General features: G+C 29.0%; 1 protein-coding gene and 1 long non-coding RNA gene across 9 annotated transcripts; one reads left to right on the plus strand and one right to left on the minus strand.

Moving 5' to 3' along the window:
- Window positions 1-1,227: 1,227 nt before the first annotated feature.
- Window positions 1,228-8,099, minus strand: LOC111034379. Of its 6 annotated transcripts, none has more exons than XR_002604526.1 (6): window positions 7,871-8,099; window positions 7,641-7,808; window positions 6,936-7,165; window positions 6,621-6,788; window positions 1,661-1,830; window positions 1,228-1,386 (listed from the first exon to the last, which is right to left on the minus strand). It is a non-coding gene; the product is annotated as an uncharacterized LOC111034379 (long non-coding RNA). The 6 variants fall into 6 exon arrangements; XR_002604524.1 differs by having other exon boundaries at window positions 1,228-1,564; XR_002604523.1 differs by having other exon boundaries at window positions 1,228-1,830; window positions 7,871-8,097.
- Window positions 8,100-11,734: 3,635 nt separating this feature from the next.
- Window positions 11,735-26,399, plus strand: LOC111034376. 3 transcript variants are annotated; one of them, XM_022315566.1, is made up of 5 exons: window positions 11,735-11,874; window positions 12,115-12,245; window positions 15,500-16,184; window positions 22,432-22,816; window positions 25,152-26,399. In XM_022315566.1, the coding sequence occupies exons 2-5, from the start codon at window positions 12,168-12,170 to the stop codon at window positions 25,741-25,743; spliced, it is 1,740 nt and encodes a 579-aa protein (XP_022171258.1). In that variant the 5' UTR covers window positions 11,735-11,874; window positions 12,115-12,167; the 3' UTR covers window positions 25,744-26,399. The 3 variants fall into 3 exon arrangements, with proteins under 3 accessions (XP_022171258.1, XP_022171257.1, XP_022171259.1); XM_022315565.1 differs by having other exon boundaries at window positions 11,735-12,245; XM_022315567.1 differs by having other exon boundaries at window positions 11,735-12,233.
- Window positions 26,400-27,136: the final 737 nt, after the last annotated feature.

The following is a 27,136-nucleotide window of genomic DNA, read 5'->3' on the forward strand; positions in this document are numbered from 1 at the left end:
CATTTCAAGGTAGGTACCACGGTGAGATATGTGAAGTCTTATTTTGCACGTTTTTGCATGTTTTCATCGTTTTTGGCATACCTACATGATTTTGATATGCCTATTCATATTATTATATATTTACATCAATATGCATTTTTTATGGAAATACTATAAAATAATTAATATTTGACGAAAAAAAACGTATTCATAAAATAAATTATTGACAAAGACGAACATAATACGCAGTTCACGAAAGATCAATAATAGTATTTAAAATTTATTTTTTTTAATTGTGACAAAAAAATAAAAATTAGTTTATTTGTATGTAATTTTTATGACATTTCAAATATTTTTTATAATATAAATTTTATTTTATTTATTTAAGTAAGCATAATTTTAGATATTTAGTGCATATTAATGAATATTTTTTAACTTTTTACTCATTTGCAGTTACAATGTTGTAGATCTATCAACAACCGTGGTTACTTATTATCTTATACCTAAATATTTAATGTACCTAACTATTACATAGGTAATCATCACTTGTTTGTCCCTTTATCAGATATCAATTTTTACACACACCTGTTAGTTTAGAATAAAAAGTTATATAAATTTTATTTTCATTAAATATTGTCAATGAAGTAGATACCATTCTACATGGTTAAGATATTATGTGGACATTTAATTAAGGAACTCATTCCCCCTGCGACCTTTCCCTAAAAATCAAAGACTATAGGAATACCTCACACTGTCAGCAAAAAGTAGAAACTTATAAATGTTATGTTAGAATACAAACACATCGATAATAAAACATAAGTTCTCAACAAGAGATACCCTGTGTTGGAAATTATTTAAGAATAATAGGTAAACTAAATTAAATCAAAACAAAACAATATAATTTAAGAAATATACATACTAAATATAATTTACAAAATACAAAATTCATACTTATTAAATATTCTATTGTCTTTTACATATTATAATATATTCAAAGGAGAAATATTAATAAACTGCACATAATACTAAATTAAATTTATAATTTATAACAAATTATTACCAAAATTGTTTTTGTAACTTATTATTAAAGTTCTTGACAAGAGATAGGATCCTAAAGATAATATGCTTAAAATTATTTTAGGATAATATGTATACTTAAATACATCAAAACGAAAATAATAATATTATCAGATATTTAAGATATAAACATAATAAATATAATTTACAAAATACAAACATTAATACCAACTTATTAAATATACTATTGTCTGTTACACATTATAATACTTTCTGCTCAAAGGAGAAATATTAATAAACTGTAAGTTCAAATACTAAATTTAATTTCTATAGTCTGTCTCACAAGAGAAAGGTGCCGTTTCGGGCATGCAGACTGAGCTCCTGATAATCCTATACAATACACATTTATAGTAATCAACTAATTATTGTAAAAAACAATTGTAATATGAATATGAATACTTATCAAATCAACTAATATTTGTTGTATAGGTTTTTATTATGCTATGATTTTTACATAAAAAATCATGAATCAAAATATACGAGTTTACATTGAATGGAATTTTAAAATCTATTTACAATGAAAAACTTATTATAAAAATAACTCAACAAGTATAAAAATAATATAATATAAATATAAAATATAATATATAATATAAAATATTACCTTGTCCAACGAATTGGAATCCATCTATTAGAGTATTCGACAATCCACTTGGTATAATGAAGACACTAAGACTTTGAACAAAGAATAGTATCATATATTCATCTCATAATGTACATATTAACATTATTGGGTTGTAGTTAGCTGGGTTGTCAGGAAACTTTCATTCCAGGCTAAAATAAAAGTTATAAAATTAAAATAATAATGGTGTATTGTGTACTTGTGAGTATCAACTAAAAAATCAAAGGTAAAACCAAACACAAATAACATATATGACATTGAATTTGTATTTAAATTGCATTTACATTGGATATTAAATGAAATAAAATAGTAATAAAATAAAATAAGCAATATTAATTTCTTTCAAATTAGTAGGCTAATTATTACAGGGTAGTAAATCGAGCTTAAATTTCATTAAATTGCTGGTCTCGAGTTAGGTCAGTAATATGTCCTTTCCTTATACCACCAACATGGGTTGGAGTTTGAGTTTTGATAGTCTATTGAAAAAAATTAAAATATACTTAAAACGTGTGCACACTACAAAATTGTACATGATGGTGAATGGCTGCAGCAGCCAAAGGTTACCTGTCAGTGGTTGAACACTTGCTATGTGGGCCGTGGACAGAGTTCGGCGAGGACAGTGGTACAAACTATATAGCAGGGTGACCGACATTGTGAAATTATTGTGGTGGTGAACCGTCACCATCCATAAAAAAAATTGATTTTTTTCTTAAAGAAATATCAAAAATCTCATTTTTTTTTTCATTTTTTCAACGCTTTTAAAAACTATTGAGAATTTCTAATTTTTACCACCCAAAAGTGCTAACTAGATTTACTTTTTTATCAGAAAAGATACTGATGTCGACAATTTTTACTATCCCAAATGTTGATGACGGATAGAAAAAAATAGGCTGGTAAATATGTAAAGCTCTGCAGTGTATTAGGTATTTAGAGATTGACTGACTATAATGATGTAAAATCATTGTATACAAAAAATAATTCTGAGAGAAGACAATCTATAGTATATTTTATGATATTATTGCTATTCAAGTAATTTATTTTACTATTAAGCATTAGTACCTACTACAGGTGGTTACATTTATTTTTCTAGAAAAAATATTATTGAGATACATTTTATTTTCTTAATCTGTAACTCGATCATATTAAAATAAACATTTAAGATTCTAGGAATTCTTAACAATTTGTGCACCCCTAAAAATATTTACCTCATTGAGCCTATGATTGTAAGCTGTTATATTAAACTTTAATGACAATAGACGCTCCTGTATTAGAGTGAATAACCAATTATTATCTTAAGGTAAGAACATTATTTGTGTTCTCATTCTATAGTACTAAAAAAAAAATGGCGAGACTGAGCTAGTGGGTAATGCTTCGCTGTACAGCAGGTTTCAAATTTGTCAATGAGTAAGTATCAAAGCCGGTTGCTTTTTTCATAGAAACTATTTTCCAAAAAAAATTCAAAAATTCACATGCATTAAAAATTACATTTTTTTATACCAGGTTTTGTGAATATTTTTTTTTTATTTACCTACCTACTTGAGTATTAATAACCATTACGCATTTCATAATTCTCATTTAAGTATTTAACACTATAATTAATGCTACGTAAGCATGACAAACAACTGCAACAAGTTGTAATACTAATGATCAAAATTTGACTAAAAGCAAACTTTGCATATAAAATAAAAAAATAGGATTTTAATTATGATGAACCAAGCACAAAAGCCTCATTTGACATGATTTTTAAAGAGAAAATTAACAATCAAGAAATTATAAAAATAATAAATAATTTGAAAGATGATACTGCTGCAGGATTTGATGGAGTATCTGTGAAAACATTAAAAATATTGCTACAAATATTATTGAACCTTTAACATATATTTATTATCTATGTATTTCTGAATGTATATTTCCTGACAAACTTAAACTTGCAATTATCAAACCTTTATATAAAAATGGTGACTCAAAGATCATGAATAACTATAGACCAATATCAATGATAAGCAATTTCGCAAAAATATTAGAGAAAATTATAAAGTATAGATTAGTAGTTTTTGGAAAGTAATAATTTACTGTTTACCTAACTTACCAGTTTGGTTTTAGACCCGGGTTGGGCACAGAAAATGCACTGTACAGTGCTAGGAAATTCATATATAATGCGTTTGACAATAACAATAAAGCAATGGCAATATTTTTAGATCTAACTAAAGCTTTTGATACGGTCAATCATAGTGAACTTTGTAACATTTTACCAAGTTTCGGTCTAAATAATTGTAGTTTAAAGTGGTTTATAAGTTATTTGGATAACAGGAAAAAAATTGTGCAAATTATAAACTCTGCAGGTGAAGAATTGAGTATTAAATGTGGAGTACCACAAGGCAGTGTCATGGGCCCGTTATTATTCATATTATATATTAATTTAATATGCGATTTAAAAATTGATGGACAAATCACAACCTATGCTGATGACACTTGTCTCTTGTTTTCTGGTGTGCCGTAGAAAAATGTTAGTTTAAAAGCAACTAAAGAATTTAAAAAAGTGATTAATTATCTAAATCATAGGAAACTATCAATAAATTATAACAAAACTAATTTTATAAATTTTTCAATGAACAAAGAAGAGACCAATCATGATGATTTAAAACTCTGTTTTTGTGGGAATGTAGATAATTTTAATGACAACATGTGTCCTAAAATATACATGGTTTCAAATTACATGGTATTTAGGTCCTAATTATTATAATGCAATGACTTTACATATAAAAAACAACTTTACTCGTGGTTATTTTCACTGATAGTTTTATAAAAATAAATTAATACATTTTCAATTTTATATAATTATGTATGGAATAAGATAATATGAAACATTGAATGTTAATTATGAAATTTATTATGTTTCTCATCTTTTTATTTTTGTAATTTGAATTAGGTTTATTTGTATGTAATTTTGTTTATTACTATGTAATGTAGCTCTCTACCACCAACACAAGCATTGTGCTTAAAGGAGGTAGATACTTTATTGTAAACATTTTAATAATATGTCAAACATCTTATTTATATTTTACAATAAAAAGTTTAAAAATAATAATAATAATAATAAGGCATGGGCTCTGTTAACCAACATTAGTGGGTATTAATATTTTACACAATACTAAACAATTATAAAAAAAAACTAGTTCAGTCACAATCAATTTATTCATCATTATGTCAAAAAATAAAAGGAGTTTTATGTACAGCTCAAACTATAACACTATTATGACATATCAGTAGACATAATTTTTGGAAAAGCCAAGGCGTAAAATAATGTATATCGATAATAGTAGTTGCCCCACATTTATTTTTGATTTAGGAGTACCTACTAGACTTGATAACTTTCATCTGAATTTTAAATCTTAAACAAAATTATAATAAATAAGTAATACCTATAGTTAATTTTGAGATTGTAGAAGTATAAATGTTTTAGTGTAACTTAAAAAAAAACCATGTATAGATGAAATGTTCACTAAATGTTAATATAAGAAATTTCTATACACCATAACATTTTCCAAATATTGCAATTCTTTTAAAGCTATTTCTTATAGCCATAAAAAAAATTTGAGCTGTATTAGTTTTTCTTTAATTATTGTCAATGAAAACATTTTTGCTCAATCAAAAAAACTTGAAAAAGTAATACTACATTCCTCATAAGTTATTGAAAGTAAAAATCAAAAAATAAAGTTGACCTTGATTCCACAATAATTTTTTATGAGCATCTGAAGTTAACATTTTGACAAAATTTATCAAAATCACAAAAATATAAATTAGATTTTCATAACAATTTTGGAAATTTAATACAAGATTTGAGTTATCCTAACAAAACAAAATGTTTGCCGAAAAGTTAAACTAATTTTTGATGAGTGTTTGAAGTTAGGCAATGGAAATTAACAAATTTTCATACAACGATTTTCTCATTTTGATGTTTATCAAAAACTATTACCGAGAGGTATTTGAATTTTTTATCAAATCTTTATTTTATCATTTTCTATACATGATATTTTCAAAATATTTTGACTCTTTTGAAGTTATTTATAGGCATTTTAAATTTTAAATTGTTTTAGTTTTTACTCAAGTAAGATGAATATAAATATAACATTTTAAATATTTTATAACCAGGACTTAGTATTCTTACATCAGTACAAACAAGCACTGAAAATTAAAATCCAATAACTCAAGGAAATGTAGCGATATCATAAAAAAGATTCTGTTATGTATTTATTGTTCTATAACGGGAATCTGTTATAAAGACTACCATTCAAAATTCTGAATTTTCTGATTCAAAATAAAGAATAAAAATGTCTAATACAAAATATGATCATTCATTGTAACAGGAAGACCAAATTCCAGAAAGTGCCTTATTTGTTTTATTACAGAAAATAAAATTGATCAATGTATGTATTATAATTATTATTGAATATTGATTAATATATTGTTGAATTAAGCCAAAAATTATATCTGAGTAAAACATATCAGGTGAATGTAAGATCAGTGTTAAAAATAACACTAATTATACTAATTATTCATTAACACTATATTGCTCAAATACATTTTGAATAAACAATTTAAAATAATTTAAAACAGTATTTGAAATTATTTTCAAATAATGAAGAACAATTTCAATTAAAGTTAACAAATTAAAAACTTATTTGATACCTATACTTTCAAAAACTTTTCATTAATATGAACAAACGCAACCCTGATAGTAATATTACTTGGAACTGATAATTTGTTAATGTTACAGTCAATTATGTAAATTAGGTAATAACATAAATGCCCAGCCAATATCATAAACTCTTAACATTGGTAGACTATATCGTCAATGCCTAAGCATTAACTGAAAACATAGGCAATATTGTAAAAATCAAATATTTTGTTGACATATTTACAACTATGACTTGGAAATTACCTTAATTTCAAACACTACCATCATCTTCAACTTCACGTTCTATAGAGCTTTCATACATTTTCAAAGTCTTCTACCAATTTCAATTTAGAAATGTCATTGTAAGGAATATTTGTTGAAGCTAATCCAAGTTTTTAGAACAGCCAAACATGGGTCCATAAGGAGAACGACCTATAATTAGACCAATCAAAAAAAAAAATGTATTAATTTATTACCTATTTTCATATTTGTAATAATCATAATACCTATTTGAACATATTCGTATTATAATTATTTAATTAATTAAATAATAATAATTCAACAGTAAAGATTACTAACCTGAATTAAACACTTGATTTTTTTGAAAATGGATTAATTTGAAAACGTTTGGCCAATCTTCACTATTATTGTCCGACATCCATGCAGCTAAGACTGCTTTAATATCTCTATAAGCATATTCTACCGAGTATTGGCTCTGGCTATGCCGTGGTTTGCCATAAACCATTTTTACATAGCTAGATGAATTCACAAACTCTCGTCAGTTATCAGAATACAAAATTGACAGTGCCCTGAAAGAAATATAAATATATAATCAATTTAAAGCGATTTCTTCAGCATATTTTGACTTCAGAGGCGGCAATAATCCAAATTTTGTAAGATAATCTTGGTAATTAAAAATAAAACGATGACCATTATAACAATGTGATTGCATGTCGACTAGGTTAATTTTGTGCTCAAAAGTTAAAAGCTGTGTGCACAATAGGTTTTGAAACCAAACTTTTTTTTCTGATCGGGTTGTTTTTTTTTTTTGATAATTTAAACAACAGAAGCGTAAGAAACCATAATTGATTTTTTAGTTAAGTTACAGTAAGTTATGTTTTAATTCAGTCATCGTTATATCTCTCCCCCCGTGGCCAATTTCAATATGAGAAGCATACAGGACGTCAGACATTTCGTCCGCTTTCAAATAATAGAGAACTGCGCCATTGGTTAAGGGTTTAATCGATTTTTCTTTCCCAGCAACAGTCATGACATCGTACTTACGATCTGTAATCTTCTGGTTTTTATTTCATTAATTTCGCACTTAACAGTTGATATTTTTTCGTCATACTGCGCTGTATAGACGTACCTACCGTGTAATATCGTAGCGTATTTTCCTAATTAATCGATCAGCAAAATTGCATTTTCGAATTTCTTTATCATTTCTTCAATCTGCGTACGAAAAATGAATAGAGCAAAATAAAACTATAAAATGTAAGCAGATATGAACTCACTAGTCGCTATCACTGCGGATGTCGGAACAAATCGTTTGCGATAATACTCTGGACAGACCGGCGGCTGACGCGAAACGAACGTGAAGTCGTGAACTGTGCACGGACAAATCGGTCGACTTTAAAAGTTTAAAGGAAAGTGCTACGACAGGTGCACTACACTAGACAAATGTTAGCCACAGCTGTACCATAGACCTTATCAGGTCTAGATAATAGATCTATCATATCATATATTATCAGGTCTACGCACAGTACGCTTGCTAGATTATTGGATACGCCGCCGCCGCCAAGTCAGTTCTGGATATCAACACCAGGATCGCAAGTAAATTCAGGGTAGCTTATACCTATTTTATGCCGCAGTGAGCGATCTATATAGTATTTCGGTATTTATAATCAATGTTACCATGTGGATGCCCATAAGCGCCCATTAGAGGGGGAGGGGGGGGGGAGATAGGACACTTGTCCTCCCCTGGAAAAAAATATATGAACTTAAATATTGCCATGATAATTGATACTAAATAACGACCAAGACAAATTATTTTTGAAATCACGCTTATAAAATATGAAATACTTAAGTATGAAAATACATTTTTTTTTACATACTTATACCTAATAAAATGTTTTTGAATCAACTATATATATATGTAACAATACAAATATAACATGCATGTTTACATCATTTATATGTGAAAAAAACATTAAAATATCTTTGTTATCTTACATTAGAAAATGTCTTATTTTGACCCTCCCTAAAATTGTACATATAGGTATCCATTTAGATGACAGATGTGTCCGATAGACGGCAAACTTTCCTGGCTAAAGATTCCGGTGCTTGGAAAGTTCCTTTAAAAATTAATTGGTTCACGTGCACTTTCATCTTGTTATAAAGGAACTAAATCGTCCCTTGTTCTTTGCCTAAAGAGAGGAACCAGGTAGTTTCTTTCCTAGTTCTTAAATATAAAGAACAATTTTAGTTCCTAAATAATTTTAAAAATTGTTTTGATATAGGTAATTTGTACTTCATAATAATAAATTGGTTAATTATGTAGTTATTTTGTTTTTTAAATGTTTAATTTGTTTATTTCACACAAGTTTAAGACAGACATGACTGCCATGACTGACAACATTGTCGATATTATGATCGTATATTGAGAAATATTTTTCGTGACATAATATTTTTTTATTATTTAACATTGTAATAAGATTTGTGTACTTATTATTTCAGTTTTTAATAATGTATAAAAATATCAGTGACGACTCTTAATAGTTAATAGTATGATGTAGAAAATAGACACAAACGTACGGATATCTTTTAAACTTTACTGGAGAAAATTGATGATAATCTTTCGGGACATTAAAACGCTTTTACTTTAACTTATACTTATACCCCTGATAAAGAATTGAAAATGACACAGATCTTAATAAAATGAAAGACGGATTAATACCTTAATGATACGTTGTACACTAGTACACTTGTACAGATCTACTGTGGTAAGTAGTTTATAATGTAAATAAATAAAAAATACATTATGAATTATGATATATTACATGTAAATATCTAATACACAAGTATTATTTTTAATTTGTAATAACTCAACACAATAATTTAAAAAATACTTTTATGTAGGTAACTAACCATATTTTTGTATTGCATTATTTATATTTTTTATCAGAAATGATTTTCTTTAAATAGTATAAAATTCTGTTTAGCTAAAATTTAACATTTAAAATATAAGTAAAATAAAATGTACCTAGATAATTAAATTATTTGACTAAAAAAAAAATGGTTAAGTTATTAGGTAGGTATATCATAATATACAAATGCATAACATAATGGTCATTGGTCCTTTAGAGATAGATAATATTTTATAGGTCAAAACTATATCTCGATTTTTTAGCAATTCTCTGCCTGAAACTATACGTAAAAAGATGCAAAAGTGGTTTAGCGATACAATTTTTTTTCTAGTTTCCTCTAAGGCTCTAACATCAGCTTATGAGCAACCTTGCATTAAATTTTCAAGTTTTTTACCGAAAAAATTTTTTCTGACGGTTATTAAAAACAACTAAAATGTTGTAGTCAAAATTTTATTATGCCTATAAATAGCTCAAAAATAACAGATTTTTGAAATTGTAAGGATCATATAAAAAATGTTGGTATATATAAACATCTAATGAAAATGTCATCAATTTTGTCAGAAAACGGGTTTGCTTAAAATCTTAAGAGCTGAGAGCTGAGATCTTACAAGCTTAAGATCCTCCAATCATTAATAATATTAACAATAAAATTTAAATGTGTTATACGCAACAATCAAGATGGGTAACTAATGATTAAGATGATATAAGTTACAGTTTAAACTTTTATTATTTTATAATTTAGTTATTATCAAAAATAAATTACCTAAAACAAAACTACCTATTTGTATACATGATTTGAGCTCACGGGAAACAAAATTAGACATCTTTGATCGCATTTTCGATTTTTATGATTATGTGTGTATTAGCATTTAGCAGTGATGAAAACAAGGTAATAAAGCATACTTTTTAGCAGTCATATTAATTACTGACAAGTTACTCATACATATTTTGTATTACCTAGTCAATAATGTAGGTATCTATATTGTATATTTGTATAGGTACTTAATAGCACCTAATAAAGGTAGGTACTTACAGTCAGCCACTATTATTTTAAATTTAAATGAAAATCAATAACATTAAAAAATATTTAAAAGCCAGACTGATATGTTAAATATTATCATTATTAATTATCTACACTAGTACAACTTGTAAAATAAAACTTTATTTGTACCTATACCTGAAATAATATTAAAAATAATTTCGCAACATTTTCTAATAATCCGGTAATTTGCTACTTAATTTTTTTCAACATAATTTGTAATGTTAGCTGCAAATTACAATTTATTATTTTATTAATATTTAATATTGGTATTTTATAAGACACCTAGGTAGTTTTTATAATTTTTGGTCTATTTTAAAGAAATTGGTATCAACTTTGATGATTTTATTATCAGCTCATAAAATATACAAGCAAATGAAACTAAGTAGGCACCTCCCTCATCTACACAATATTTATTTATAATTTAATTTACCACTAATATAGTTAAAAATCTGTTGTATACAAATTTAAGACCAATAGAAATTGTAAGTTATGTATTTAACTCCATTACATTCCCTATCTTCGTACTATGGGAAATAGTGCAATATATAACCTTTTTTGGAAATAGTACGTTTTATAAAAAAAACGAGGAAATGGTACGTTTTGAGTCATTTTTTTGAACAGACAAAGTATATTATTAAATAATAAATATAATAAAATATTATTATTAATGATTCATATTGCATATAACTATTAGTTTTTATTATTTTAATCATTTAAACCACATTAGTATACATTCTCGAGTTTATTACTGTCTATTTATGTATATTAAAAATACATAATAATAGTATAGCTTAAGTTAATACGGCCATTGTAAGTTCCCACTTAATGTTTTACTTTACTAAGTTAGAAAATTGAGATAACTATAAACATTAAACTTTTTCAAATGTTTCCTATCGACTTTAACTTTACGCGCCGTACTCGGCTACGTGTAATATGGGGAAAAAAATAGTTTTAATTAAAAAAAAAAAAAAAAATAAACAATCGTCGAGCGGTGTTTGCGTACGCTCGCAATAACACAGGTAGGCTCCGTGCGATGAGTGAGAAACGCAGTGCGCATAGAAGGTTAGACGAAACACTTGCGTATACATTGCCGAAACATAATAATAACGACGGCACTATATGATGATTGTATAATATTATTATAGTGTGATGAGTACGTATTAAAATAATGTTTTATGCACTCGTCAAGCGTTTCCGCGCCAATATTGACACGCGCCCGGTCGGACGTCGCCGCGATCGTCGTAGGTTGTCGAAAAGCGCGCGATGTTATTTTAATATAATATTATAATTTATAGTGCGCTGTTGCAGTCGCGGACCGCGAAGCCGACAAGTAATAATAAATGATAAACGACGTGTACAACAATTAATTATTATTATAATAATTATACAACAAGACAAGACTACGCTCTGCCCGACGGCCCCGACGACTGACACCCGAGGGCCTGCCTATTGTAGACGCCTCCCCAAATAATATAATACATAATTATATTATTGTCATAACATTAAACTTTTATCGACGATTCGCGTAATAATAATAATTATTGTTGTTGTTCTTGTTGTATTATTTTAGCACCGACACTTGTTGCCCGCCTTCGTCGTCCGTGTCCGGTCACCGTCGCCGGAATGTTAGCGACCACCAAGCGCGCAGCGATTGTTGCGCTGTGGTTGGTGTGCTGTTACTACGACCAAGTGAGTGCAAAGGTGAACATTGACTAGTTAAAAAGCTCAAGTTAAGTTGAAAATGTGATTTTTTAAATTTTTGACCTTTTACATACTTAACTTACTTGGTTACCGGATTGTCGAACTGACCTATAAATTCAACCGATTTATAGTTAATTGATGGAACAACATAGGATTTTCTCAGTTGCAGATTTAGTATAATCCATCGAGTTAAAATAAAAAAGGTTTTTTGAAACTTTTGGTTTCATAGATTAATAACTGTAGGTACAAGTACGAGGTTTTAAAAAAAATAAAATAGAAACTGCAATAGTAATTAATATTACAGTATAGGTATGTGGTTTCTTGATAAAATAATGTATGTTAAACAGATACAGTAATATATAGATGGACACAAAATTTAATAAATAGGTTATAGGTACACTTTCTGTGATTCGCATGCTAATTAAAAAAGTTGACTAACTTTTTATGAATTGATTTATGTTAATATTTTTTCCATTCTAACTTAACTTAACTTGAGTTAATTATTTGGGATTACGAATTACAATTAAATTTAGTATTACATTAGAATTGTATGGTGGCCTTCAGAGATTTTAGAATTTAGCTACACAATGGCTTAATTTTATTTCTATAATATATTTGGGCAGAATATGTGAAGGACTCAAATAAAAAAAAAAAAAAAACAATAGATATTTTTGTTATTAAATTAATTTTCAATTTTTAATCTGCAAAAAGCGATACAATGATACCTATAGACTATTCGATAAATAACAATAACAACTGAAGTCCTTTACACGACCGTGTGTACTTTTAAGCTGACTTGTAAAGAGTAAATTTATTTTGTACTCGGAAACGTTTTCGAATAAAGAAGTACTAAATTATTCAGAATACGTATTACTTACATTTAATATAATAAATTTTGAATTATGTATTAGAACACATTTTCTAGTATTCGAATACAATTAGAATATATTTTAATTTTTCCCTCGAATATTTGTTAGTTTTGGAATGATTGGAAATTCATGTGGGTCAATCATATTTCGTTTAAAGAGAAAATATATTTTAAATAAAAAAATCTGTTTCGTCACAAATACGAGTATATACTATTTTTCGAGTTCGAAAAAATTTTTTTAACGAATAAAAAATAAAACAACAATTATTAAGAATACGTATTTTAATTGATTTTTTTAAAAAGTATTTAAAACAGTATCAAAGTATTTGAACACATTTATTCGAATACTTTTAAAAGACCGCTTATAGTAAAGTGTAAACATTCACTATTGACGTTGTATAGGTACTATACGACACTACGTCCGAACATAATAATGATGATTGATGTTGCTAATAATTATGTATGACGTAGAATTCGCCATTGAATACTATCGATTGGCTATCACGATTTATGATGTATAATTTCCGAGCTCCAAACCCACGTGCGTAGATTTTAGAGATGCATTCGATAATATTGTTACGATTGAACGCGAACGGTACAAAACCTCTAGACTCCATACAAATTCTAAAATTCCGCTCATTTATTTAATCTATTTATTCCTCTTAAAATACAAAAACCATCTAAATAGACCAGTTTAGTCAATTTTATTTAAACGGGGTTACCTAGATTGGTAGTTAGAAATTTGTTAACTAATTATTAAATTAGGCTGTTATATTTATATTGCAGCCATTTGTAGGTTTATAATTGTATAATTTCGTTAATTCTTTATGTAACTAGAGGTAAGTTGGTAAGTTATCTTCTTAAATACCTTTAAAAATATTAGTAATTTCTGTAGGAATGTTTCCATTTTTTGGAGTGAATAAGTCCATATAGAGGATTGTTTGAATTTTTCGAATGACAATAACACCTAAGTATAAAATATTATATAAATGTATACATTTAATCAGATAAACTGTTTTATTAAGTATAAATCAAAAATAAAAATAAAAAAACATTAAACAACTACAATTTAAGGCAGGATACAGAAGTGTATGCTATAATAATTGTTATATGCTATAGAGCCGAAAAGATCGAATAAAATGTGCCCGAAAATATTAGAGTACAGATAATAGTCAGATAAATTATAACAATATGCATTTTAAATTTGCATATTTGTTTGTAAAGTAAAATATATAATAAATCGGATTCGATACAAATTTGTTTTGTAGTATTACCGTGATTTGAAAATTAAATATTTTTACCACATATTTGCATGTTTTTTAGTGTGTGGGTACACGAACAATTAATTCTATACGTTTATTTTAAATAAATGAAAATTATTGACATTAAGTTAAAAAATGTTATTAAAATGTAGGTGGGCACTACATGTCTACATTTAGATATTGTTGAGTCTAAATAATTGATGAAAAAAGAAAATATTATTAACTAAACATATTGAACAGGCATTATTCCGAATTTATGTTTTTGAAAACAACCTCATTGATTAGATACTCATATGGCTATAATTAATGTGAACTTGATCCGTTTTTTCTTATAATAATCTAGTTTAAACTAAAACCTTAGCTTGTAATTTATCAACAGTAACCATATGTGAACTGACTATTTTTAGCTTAGTTTTAAGTGGTTTGTACTTATAGTAGGTACCTACGCATAATGATTTAGTGAACTAAATCTATTAAATTTTATTTCTCCAACTTGTGGTGACTCCTACGTCCTATTATTTTTATAAAACTAAAACTGCCAATTAAACGAATCTAAAATTGTTTAAGTCTGTCTAATAGTGCTCACTAATTATGCACCTACCTTGGTAGCTATTATTAATTATTATAGGTATGTCGGAAATTGGTCGAATTAATTTTGCAACAAAAAAATATTTTATCCCTATTATAGATTTAAAAATTGTAGTTTAAATAACTAGGTGTTTCACGTGTATAATGAATATCATCCAAATCAGGGGGGGGGGGGGGGAATTTTCCCCGTCGACCCCTCTAGTCTCTACCGGCTGCCTCCCTCGTGCAGTCGTAAATATTAAGCTCGTAATGCCACAACGAATTTGAAAAAAATGTCTCTACCCCAATCGCCTTGCGCACGCAAGGACGAAAACCCGGCGTCAACTGAAACTGCATTGATCTCCCGATCCAACGGTCACAGGACTATCCTTCTACCCTCGTCCCCCTACCCATCGGCGAATAACACCTGATCCAAATACCCATTCGTTTATCATGGCTGCACACTCTGTATCATTTAAATAAAAATTAAAACAGCCCCTAAAATATTCCTTCCTACGTCCTAATACTATTATACCATCACCGTTTTCATAACACAGGCGGCCACCCACGATCACGTGAGGACAAAGAGCTCTTCACGTGCGCCGAGGGCCCAACAACTGGCGACCGGCATGCCCGCGGTGACCGTGGCGGCCCGCTCGTCGACCGTCAGCGGCGGACGATCGACAGACTCCGACGCTGACACCGACGCCGACGTGGACACCGACACCGAAACCGACACCGATACCGAAATCGACACCGACACTGCAATGGTGCCCGTCGCCAAACCGTCCAAGCCGCAGGACACCGGCAGGGGCGGTCTCGGGGGGCTGGGCAATTTCTTGTTCCGGAAGCCGAACAAAATTTTCAAGAGCCTCATGCGGACCAGCGTCAGAGTCGTGCAGCGTGGCATGGACGCATTCCAGGGGGTGTCAAACAAGGTGTACCGCGTGGCCCGGAAACAGATCGGCGGGTCGCGGGCCGGCGGATCTTCGTCGGCGTCCGCTGGTAAATCGGACGAGGGCAGCGACAGGACACCGGTAAAGCGACAAGCAGACGCCGTGAAAAAACCGACGGGCTTCGTCAAGAGGGTGGCCAAAATGCTCGACACCGGGATCGCGGGCATTGAACAGGTCACCGACCTCGGTCTGCTGTTGGGCAACATTGGCACGCACAAGATCATGGCCAAACTGGACGGCAAGAGTGGCAACCAGGAGATATTCAAAATGCTGGTCAAATACGTCGGTACGTACCTGTGTGATGTGGGAGACGAGGTTGGAGCTCATATTATTGTTAATCCGTATTGTTATATATTACTAGGCGTGCACTTTTTTGTCGTACCATTAACTCCGCTTATACACGTAGTAAGGGGAAAATAGATACACCACCGAAAAGGTATTGTAGAGTATATTTTCGTAAAAAAAAAATTCACACATGATGAGATTATAAGGTAGGTAAAATACAAAAATTATTATAGTTTAGGTAGTCTATATTTCAATCACATTATGTTATTGTTATTGTTATTTACTTTGGAATCAATACCGCCTAACCATAAGACAGTGAGAACATAATGCCCATCGTCCACGATATAAATAAGTAGGTTATAACTCAAAATTAACCTAATTTTTTTGAATATATCATTGCATATTGCACCGTTTATAATTTTATATGTCCCCTCGAATAATGATTTTGGATTACGATGAAATAACTAACATTGTTATAGTAAAACAAATTGAAAATTAAAAATGTATGAATAGCTATAAATAAATAGTTTATAATAATCTAATCCTTTAATAGCTTTAACAGCTTTTAAAATTATACCATGTAAAACAAGCTAATATAAACATTTGGTGAAAATATCAAACATCTGCGATAAGCACATAACTAGATAAGAAAATTGTTCTATGAGAAATCGTTGAAGAATGTCGTAAAAATGTGAACTTCATAAGAAATTAGTGAGCTTTTTTTTGTTGTTTAAGGCAGAGAAACAAAAACATATGTTTTACATTTTTAAATATTAAATATAAAAAGAAAAATTTGTATGAATTAGTAACTCAAAATGACTTTGCTCAATTTCGTGATTTTGACATAAAGTTTAAACTCTCATTAAAGAGGTTTTGTGAATTTACTCTCAACTTTTTTAAATTACACTAATAACAACGTATGAGGAACTTAGTATTCAATTTTCAAGTTTTTTGTCAGAGCAACATATTTTTTAACGACGATAATTAAAACAAAACTAATGAAAAAATAAAATTTCTTACGCCTATAAATAACATAAAAGAGTCAAAATATGTTGAAAATTGTGTGGTGTATAGAAAAAACTAGTATAAATATTCAATAATAATTGTATGTGTCTTTTGATCATTTTATGTACTTATACCTGCAGTTATTGTAAAAACACCAATCATTATAAAATCAGTACATTTATCTGTCAAATTCCAGGCAACATGTATAAAACAGTATAGGAGTTTTTTAAATATATGTTAAGTCTAGTGAATATTTGGTGAAAATTTCTAGTCCCCACAGACCTTTCCATTTTTGATTCACAACAAAAAACTGAAATCGATTTCCAAAAATTGATTCTGCATATAAATTGTTATTTTCTTCATTTTTTTCCTTGTTAGTTGTTATTTTGATATCTAGAATTTTTTTCTTTTTACTTCATATAAAAATATTAACAAAATAAAACTTTCAATGAAACACACATCATAGTAAAATCAAATCTTATTTAAATTTATTTACAATGAAATCGACGAATTAATTAATAATAATACACTATTATGAGCAATTGGGGCGTATGCATTTTTTAAATGCATCATTAACAACACTACAACAGACATAATAAATAATATTATAAATTAACTCAACTCAAGTTAAGTTAATAGTTAAAAAAAATAAATTTAAATCTTTAAGTTTAAAGTTAAAATAAAAATGTTAAACTTAACTCCGTTAAAAAGGTGAATCTACATTTTTAATAAGTACCACTTCAATTACATAAATAATGTTCTTTATCTATTGATGTATAATACTATTTTATCAAGAATTAGAATCAAATATATATATGTTACGGGCAAAGTGGAAAATTCGGGCAATGTATACAATGTCCGGGCATTGTACACAGTGACCGGGCATTATATACAATGTCCGAGGTATATTGGGCAATGTAAATTGTGAAGTATTTATACAAATAATCTGCATAATATATTTTGTTAGATGATAATGATAAACTAATATGAATTTATAATCGACATCTGATTGTGCTTGCATGTTGATCAAGTCAATTTCACAGCGAGAATTCATTTTAGAAGATATGATTGGTTTTACAACCAACCCTTTTTTTTAGCTGTACTTCCCTTCTTTTTACACGATTCGCAATTATTTAAGTATACCATTATTACATCTCTAGTTATATTTTTGTACTTTTTATTAATCTCGTGTTCCATTCTATTTCTACCTCCATGTCCAATTGACAAATGAACTTCATGTATAATATCATATAACTGAACAACCTTTAAATACATTTAAAATTTAATTGATTAAAAAAAAATTGTAATACTCACATATAAATAACCATATAAACGAGTATAATAATTATTAGTATATAATATCATTGATTAGGTTAAATAATATCATGCAGATTATTTGTATAAATACTTCACAATTTACATTGCCCAATATACCTCGGACATTGTATACAATGCCCGGTCACTGTGTACAATGCCCGGGCATTGTATACATTGCCCGAATTTTCCACTTTGCCCGTAACATATATATATATATATATATTAGATTATTTTTCTTTAAAAATCCCTTGTAGTAATTAACGTATCTACGCATGCATTACACAACCAATCAACAATTTAAATACATTTTTAATGTATGAATTTATTTTCAATAAACTGTACAAATCTAAGTAATTTTAACAGTCACTGTTAATCTAGAGTTCTAAAGTCAATTAGAAAATCGATTAATCAGTTAAATGAGTTAAAACTAAGCAAACTAGTTAACTTAACTTAAGCTTTTTAACTAGTCGATGCCCATGTTTTAGTTATAATATATTTTGGACACCCATCCATCAATTGATGTTTGAAGTTCAAATTCTTTACGGGACAATTAATTATTTTATCGTTTACCTACAGAGTTATGTCATAGGCGTTGGTGTAATACATGCACTTACACACAACACGCTACACGTGTACAAATATTGTAAGGCCAAATTCACTACTTTTATCGTGCGCACATGTCGAAATTGCAATACTCTCGCGGAGTTTGCTCGTATCTACCTCGTACGCCAGACGTCAGCAAGTGCATCTCGTCAATGAGATTATTTTCCTGGATTTATAACAATATATTATAGGCAACTTAAAATTAAACAATATTTTTTATAAAAACGTTTATAACGTCTTCAAAATTTTAAAACAAATGCTCAGATAGTGCGTCAAAATCGTAGGGCGTGAACTTTCTTGAAACATGTTGTGTTTGTGCCAAATTATGTACGATCTTAACTACGCTATTATCGATTTGTGTTGATATTTTTATGACTTTATCATCCTTTTTTTTCGATCAGTTCACTTTAACAACATTGGTTATTAGCGTAAATAGTATGTTTTACAATTACAATAACATTTTAGATTCCGAGCGAAACGATGAATGTATTGATTTTACAATGATGTATGTTTTTTATTTTTGGTGCCTGTGTACAGAATGTATAAGTAGTCGAATAGTAATGCTTCGATTTTCAACTTCAGTCTCTTGTTCGATGGGGAAGTTATAGTCTAGTTGGTGCACTGGGTCATCGGTAAACATTTTAAATTCTTAAAACAAATCACCGTATATACATGAAATTATCACTGAATGTTTGTATCAGCATTTTATATGTACTATAAAATTGAATAAAACTATTTTGAGTTGTTGTAAAGCTGTGCACTGATATTTTCAGTTTTTCCAATTTTTGTAGTTTTTTTTTCCATAAATGTCATTAAAATTGTATTTGTTAGATAAAAAAAATTGAAAATTGAGTACAAGGCTCCTAATATATTGTTCCAATGGTAGTTGAAAAATAATAAAAATGAATGGTCACAATTTGTTTTTATAACTATTTTAAGTTTAAATTTGGAAAAAAATTATCAAATTGAAAAATTACAAATTATTTTGTGGTTAAATATTTACAACATTTTCAAATTTTACAGCAAAATATTGAAAATTTAAAACAAGGTTACGCGTAAGTGGAAAACCATAACGATTCTAGTTATTTTGTTGTTATTTAAAAATATTATTCGTAGATACTTGAAACTTTTAGACTAGGTATATTATTATATTTTATACATACAATGACATTTTAAATTGCAATTTTTCGACAACAATAAATTTAACCTACTGTAATACCTGTACCTATACTAATGAGTAACGGATAATAGTAAAATAAATTAATTTAATTACAATAATATAATCATAAAATATAGATACCTACTTGGTAATATCATAGACTGCCCGACCACCTTCGGTCAAATTGTTTATAGTAATGAATTCATATTTTCGTGTCATTGAATTCAAATTTAACACCATCCATTACAGTGACCCGCCTGTAAGCTAACCGTACAGCACAGCGACATCCACTTACTCGATTTTTTTGTTTGAGACTCATATTTTTTATTTCAAACGCATACAATTTATACATATAAGACAATTTGAAAAACGAAATTCCTATCCTAAAAATGTATGAATATAAATAAATAACAGACGCACAATTGAAACGAACATTATTTTTTTCTATGACTTATTTTTTAGATTGATTCACTCTGATTTTGGTCACCATTTCGGGCAGTTAAATTTAAAGGTACCAAGATATTATAAAAGGCAATAGGCATTAACACGTTTTCTGTTTGATACTTAATAGTTCAGTCATTTTATACTTAAAATTGTATGTATATTTTTGCCAAAAATTGGACTACTGCGAAAACTTAATACAAACTCGTAGGTACCTATGTATTAACATTGAGAATATAGTGTCCAATATTAAATATAATATATTCCATGATATTAATACTTTATAATGTCTTAATAAATCATAAAATAATAGACTAATAGTTTATAAATATTAAAATTCATAATAATAAAAAAAAATTACAAAAATATTTAACAAAATAAGAATGTATGAATATATATTAAATATTATTATGTATCGATTCTCTCTTTAAAATCTTTATTTGTGCTAAACAGAGAGAGAGAGAGAGAGAGAGAGAGAGAGAGTTCTACTATTTCATTACATTTTGGTAAAATATAATATTACATTAAACAATATTAAATAATCAAGCGATAAAAGAAATAATTACATATACATCAATAATAAAAGCAAGATACATTTTTAAATGACTTATAATTTTTAGTATCAATTTTCAAATTTGTTAACTATCGAATATTAATATATTAACTGGACTATGCTGATAATTATGATAATCGTAATATCCATAGGTGTGTAACCTAACCAGGCTAACCAACAACCAACACATTTAAAGTTTTAATTAAACCAGCCTAACCCAACATTATACCTAGGCACATGTTTCCAAAGTAAAATGTTGATTGAGTAAACATGGGAAATACGCATCCATACATCGTAGGTATACTATTAGTTAGGTACTATATTTTAAACCGTTAAATCTTTATAACTTTACGAAATAAGAAATCTTAACAGATTGATTCATTTACTGTCTAAATTTAAAGGGTTTTAAGATAAGGTAAGACCACGTGCGTCATTTAATTTGTCACCGGAAACGTATAGTATAGGTACTGCTAGTATTGGGGAGTAACTTAACCTAAGTAGCAAGTTACTGTAACAAAATTACTTTTCCAGTTTATTGATGGTCATTAAATTATATTGTATTGTATATTTGTATGTGTACGTGTTATACACTTAAAAGTGATTTAAGTAACGTTTTCGTAGTAAAATTACGTATTTAATGGAGGGGGGAGCTAATCGATCTTATGCACCAATTGGCAATTTATAACATATAATGTTATATACAGCTTCATGAAAGTTCGTTTTTTCTATCGTATCTATATACCTACACTTCTGTAAAAGTTATTTGACGAGAAAAGAGTTTTTATTGATATGGAATTGTGAATTCCCATCAACAATTTTATTCATGTAAAATTACAGTATCTTTATTATTTCATATTGTTTAATATTATTACATAGTTAATTTATATTGATAACATAATTATTATATAAAGTTTTAATGATATATTTTGAGAAAAAAAATAACTATAATTCGAAAGTTGTTTATTGCAATGAAGTTACGTTTTTAAGTCAATTTATTTACATTATTTTGAAAGGTAATTAATAACGTAATTTACTAACCAAGTAAAAGTAACTTCCCCAATACTGTGACAACTGTGTTAATATTGTATTATATATATTATTGTGCTTAGTGTTCATATGATATTTTATAAAAACGCAAATGAAACAGAATTTCGTGTTTTTTCGTAAAAGGTTCCAAAGTTGGCAAAGGAGCCAAAGGCAGCGTGACCCAGTTCATCAATGATGTGGGTACGGTATCGACTTTCGCAGCCACAGACGACGAGGTGACCACTTCGATATCCTTGATTATGGAAAAGTTCATGAGTAACCCCAAGGTGAGCGCAGCCATGGTGCGTTTGGTTCTCACTGTTTTGGACGGCAGTCCGTCTACAGCATGCTTGCTCGATCAATTGCCGTTGTCTCCCCAAGACGTGCGGATGGTGTTAGATGTATTCGTGGGCAGCAATGGACAAATGATGTTGAAAACCATTGCGGGGTTGGTGTCAGACTTGACCACCGGGCCAGATACGAAAGCGTTTTTGGAATCGGCCTTGGGCATGATGTCCATGTTCAAAAGGTATTGTTTACAGCGTAGTTGTAAATTTGTAATCAATCACCGCCTGGCATCTTATTTGATTTAGTCTTGTACTACTTACTCGACGGTAAAATTACTATTTGGAGTAGTTTGGATGTGCATAGGGCCTTCTCGCTAAATATACCGTTGGAGCTATAAGTGAAATGATTTTTTGGGACCTGTAAATAGGTATTTAAATATTTTGAACAACTTCAATTTCTGACAATTCTTCTTACTTACTTATGAAAATATAGATGAACCGTGAAGAGTATATTATTTATCATTATTTTATTATAGCTAATAATTGTGAACATAATTAGTGCATAGTGTATACTAGAGAGCCTTAATAATAAATAAATTATATTAAGGCTCTCCAGTGTATACCTATTGCCGCATTGGTCTATAATTATAATGACTAATGAGTTTGAATTGCGAAAAAAGTCAACTGGGTGGATACAACTTCAAACCTACGCAGTAATGACTATGGTAATTTGAATCCCCCCAAAAAAAGTCCCAGTAAAAAAAGTTCCGGTAATAAAAGCCCCACACTAGGAAAAAGTCTAATTAAAAAAGTTTAAAATAATAAATAAGTATAAGCAATAAATAAATAATCGCAAAACAAAACATAAATAAACATAAATACATGCAAATTACAATATAATATTTTAATCACACCTTTTTTGTATATTATGACACGGCTGTTAAAAAATCTAACACACCGATTTCGCCTGCTTGTAATTGTATATATAAATTGTGTAGACATTTTTCTACGGTCCTGGTTTGTTATAGTTTTTTAATATTTCTAGAATCTCCTGCAGCATCTAAAATACAATGTACAACTGTAAAATGGCACAAGAAACAGTAATCCGGTAAATTTTTCATTAAACTTTTATCCCGGGATTTTTTTTCCTATAGTATGGGAATTTTTTTTCGATCACCGCGTAATCTATACTGTTGTGAAAACTATTGTTACAGAACAATTACGAATGAAGAAGGTTTTTAACCTGTGAAAAACAAAATTAAATTCAATTGTTGCTAACTTTTGACCATTAAAATATACACAAACTCCGATGATATTATTTTTCGACCAATTTTAATTTTAAATTTAAAGTTATAACTAATTATTACTATAATTGCATTCATTTCCTTTCCCAATTTAAGGCTAAATCAATAACAAAACTACCTAAATGTCATAGATATGCATAGACTATTATTATTATTTCCTAAATGGAATAATCCGCAGATCATTTGATTATTTTCTTGTAGATAATGATGGGTACTAATACTTACATTTGTAAGGTTGACGTTCTATTTTGATAAGAGTACAAGACGTAGGTAATATTTACTTTTTCAAAAGACGTGTAACCATATTGGTTGTTGACAAATTAATTTTTAATTTTTTTTTTATTATTTCTGTGTAAATTTCAGTATAACTGCGCAATACAATGTTTGAATCTGATTTTTTAGGGTGAAATTCACATTACCTACTTAGGTACCTATTAAGTTAGCATTTATTTTTATCTAAATAGTCTAAAAATGTACCGATGGAATCTTAATGATGCATTTAGTTTTGACTCACGGGCATTCAACATTTTTTGTCTATTTAAATGGTTGCCATTGGTTACAGTCTTACAGATTATATTAATATGACTATTAAAATAAATAAAACAATTTCGTAGGTATACAAATCAGAAAAAAAATATCTTAAAATTAAATATTTATAAACACAATAATAATGATTACTTTTATGATTTAAAAATATATTGTTTGAAAACAGATGACAAAAACTACTCTTAACTCTTTTTTAACAGAGAATTTTTATACATTTTTTCTAACCATAAAAATACCTATGATAATTGTAATTTGTAAGAAGTCATAGGTACATTTTTGTTCGAACATTTCACAAGATTTTGTTACCATTTAATAACGAAATATAATCGCTATAACTTTTTAAACGTCATTCCAGCACCAGGAATTAATGACTAAAATCTGAACTTCCTTTATGATACAAAAAAAGTTATCGTTATTACATCTCGCCACATAATCTTTTGGAATTTTCATGTACAAAATCAAAACTTGCGGTGCTGCGTAGCTAACATATTGGTTAAAAAAATAACTTAGTTGACTATAGGTCTGAAATACAGATGAGAACCGTAGAAATATACTAAATACATATGCAGCTTTATACACTAAAAGTGTAGTACATTGTATATACAAAATAAACATTAGAGGCCTAAACACGAAGTTTTTAAATATTTTTGAGTACGATCGTACTTTAAATTACGATACTAAAGTTGTTCATATTATAACACTATAGTTTTTTTACATTTTGTTTCAGTGACACTCCAGGGCCAGTGGGAGGAGATAATTCGGAGAAGCCGACTTCTATTGTTGGTTCACTGACTAGTTTCTTTACGGGAGATGACGGGGAGGAAGATGACTATGTTGAAGATGACGTCCCTGAAAAATCTACGCCACCGCCAATTGCTAATAATATTAAAAAAGCTAGTACTGCTGAGGGAAACGCACCGAAACCGTCTGCGAAAAAACCAGCCAAACCTAAGGCCGATGACGATTGGTTCACTAAAACAGAATCCACGTTCGAAGCACCAAAGAAAAAAGCCAAATCCAACGAAGACCCTTGGTTTGTCGACACTGGAACCACGACTAATTCGTTACCAAAAAAACCAGCCAAACCCAAATTAGACGATTTTTTCGAGAAAAGCGCCACAAATAGCGTCCACGGAAGCGAGAATGGCAGTGATAAAAAAAATGTTGGCAGGAAGAAAGAGGAGTCTGGAAGTCTTAGCACGGACTCCACCGATAATACCGAACCGATTAGTGTAACGACAAGTAAAAAATCTGTCGCCAAAATGCCAAACTCAGATGTGGATGACGACTTTGACATATTAGAGGAAGATGAAGAATAATAAGGGAGTTCATATTTTACAGTTTGCAGACTCACCTAAATAAATTTAACCACCCATATTGCATATCTTGACTTGTACTTCTTACTTTTCAAACAATAATAAAACATAATCCATCATGTATAGGATTAAAATTTATAGGATCCTAACAGCATCGCAATAACGAGCACTAGATAATATCATTAATTATATGTATACAGAGTGATTCACCGAGCATTCATCCTTTTTTATTTATAAATAATGGAGTTATTCAAAATCTTATTTTTGAAATCTTGATATTCTTGAGATTTCATAGCAAACGCATGGTGTTCCGAATAATTTTTTATACAACAAATAACCTTGTTACCCCGAAACAACTAATATACATATAAAAAGGTGTGAAGAATTAATACATTATGTAATAATGCAAAAATGTAAAATGTAAAAATGCATATAAAATGTAAAGTAATATATTTAGGTATCGAAAAATCTTTTGAAAAATAAAAAATACATATTGGTACTACTAAACAACAGAAGCGATATAATGCATATTACATAGTATGGTTAAAGAAATGCTATAATTTTATTCTTTTTGGTGAAACATATATTTTGCAGTTTTGCCATATCTACGAATATTATTAAAACTATAGAAGTAAAGCAGATTTATAACTTCATTTAAATGCACTCTGATTTTTTTTCAAACGATTCTCATTATTTTTTTTTTCTTTCACGTCGACGCGTCGACCATTTAAATAATGGATATTACATACTGTAGTCACTAGATTATACGCAGTATTTACTCATATAGAATCACCCTGCCTCTAATATTACCGTAACATTATCTATGTGTCACGAGCCAAATTTATTAGAAGGCGTGATTAGGCGATCGAGTAAGCGATGCACAAACACGGCTGTATAATATACAATGCATTATGTTATAGTTATTATGGAATATTATTAAGAGTACAAACACCGGCCCTGCCTTTCTATCATAGATTCGATACGAATATAATTCAATATAACACTGCAGTGTTGATCGACAATGACCACACAGGCAGGTTCAGAAAACCCTAAAAATATATACAGTAGTTTTACAAGTGTACCGCGAATGTGTGTGTCTTTGTAAATGTTTACTATCTTCAATTTGAACCCCAAAACCATTAATATTAACGGCAGAGGATGGGCACGTTGATTTCGAATTAAGAACACACTATTTTTTTTAACAAAATAGAACCGTACTGCGCAGAACATGATTTCTTTTTCATATGCATGACCAACGGGACAAAAATATTTTGTCTGTCGAAAATACTCACCACGTACTTGTATGTACCTATACGCAGTTTGAATTCAATACAAAATAAGTACCTAACGACAAATAAAAAGACAAAAGACAAAATCAAACATTATTTGCAATGTA

Source organism: Myzus persicae, unplaced genomic scaffold (genome assembly GCF_001856785.1).
Source record: "Myzus persicae strain clone G006 unplaced genomic scaffold, MPER_G0061.0, whole genome shotgun sequence".
In the NCBI taxonomy this organism is placed as follows: Eukaryota; Metazoa; Arthropoda; class Insecta; order Hemiptera; family Aphididae; genus Myzus; species Myzus persicae.

Bases quoted from the DNA above. Each gene is read 5' to 3' on its own strand.
- LOC111034376 (XM_022315565.1), top strand. From the start codon at position 12,168: ATGTTAGCGACCACCAAGCGCGCAGCGATTGTTGCGCTGTGGTTGGTG. The intron at 12,246-15,499 runs GTGAACATTGAC...TTCATAACACAG, and splicing joins ACGACCAAGTGAGTGCAAAG to GCGGCCACCCACGATCACGT. The intron at 16,185-22,431 runs GTACGTACCTGT...TTTTCGTAAAAG, and splicing joins AATGCTGGTCAAATACGTCG to GTTCCAAAGTTGGCAAAGGA.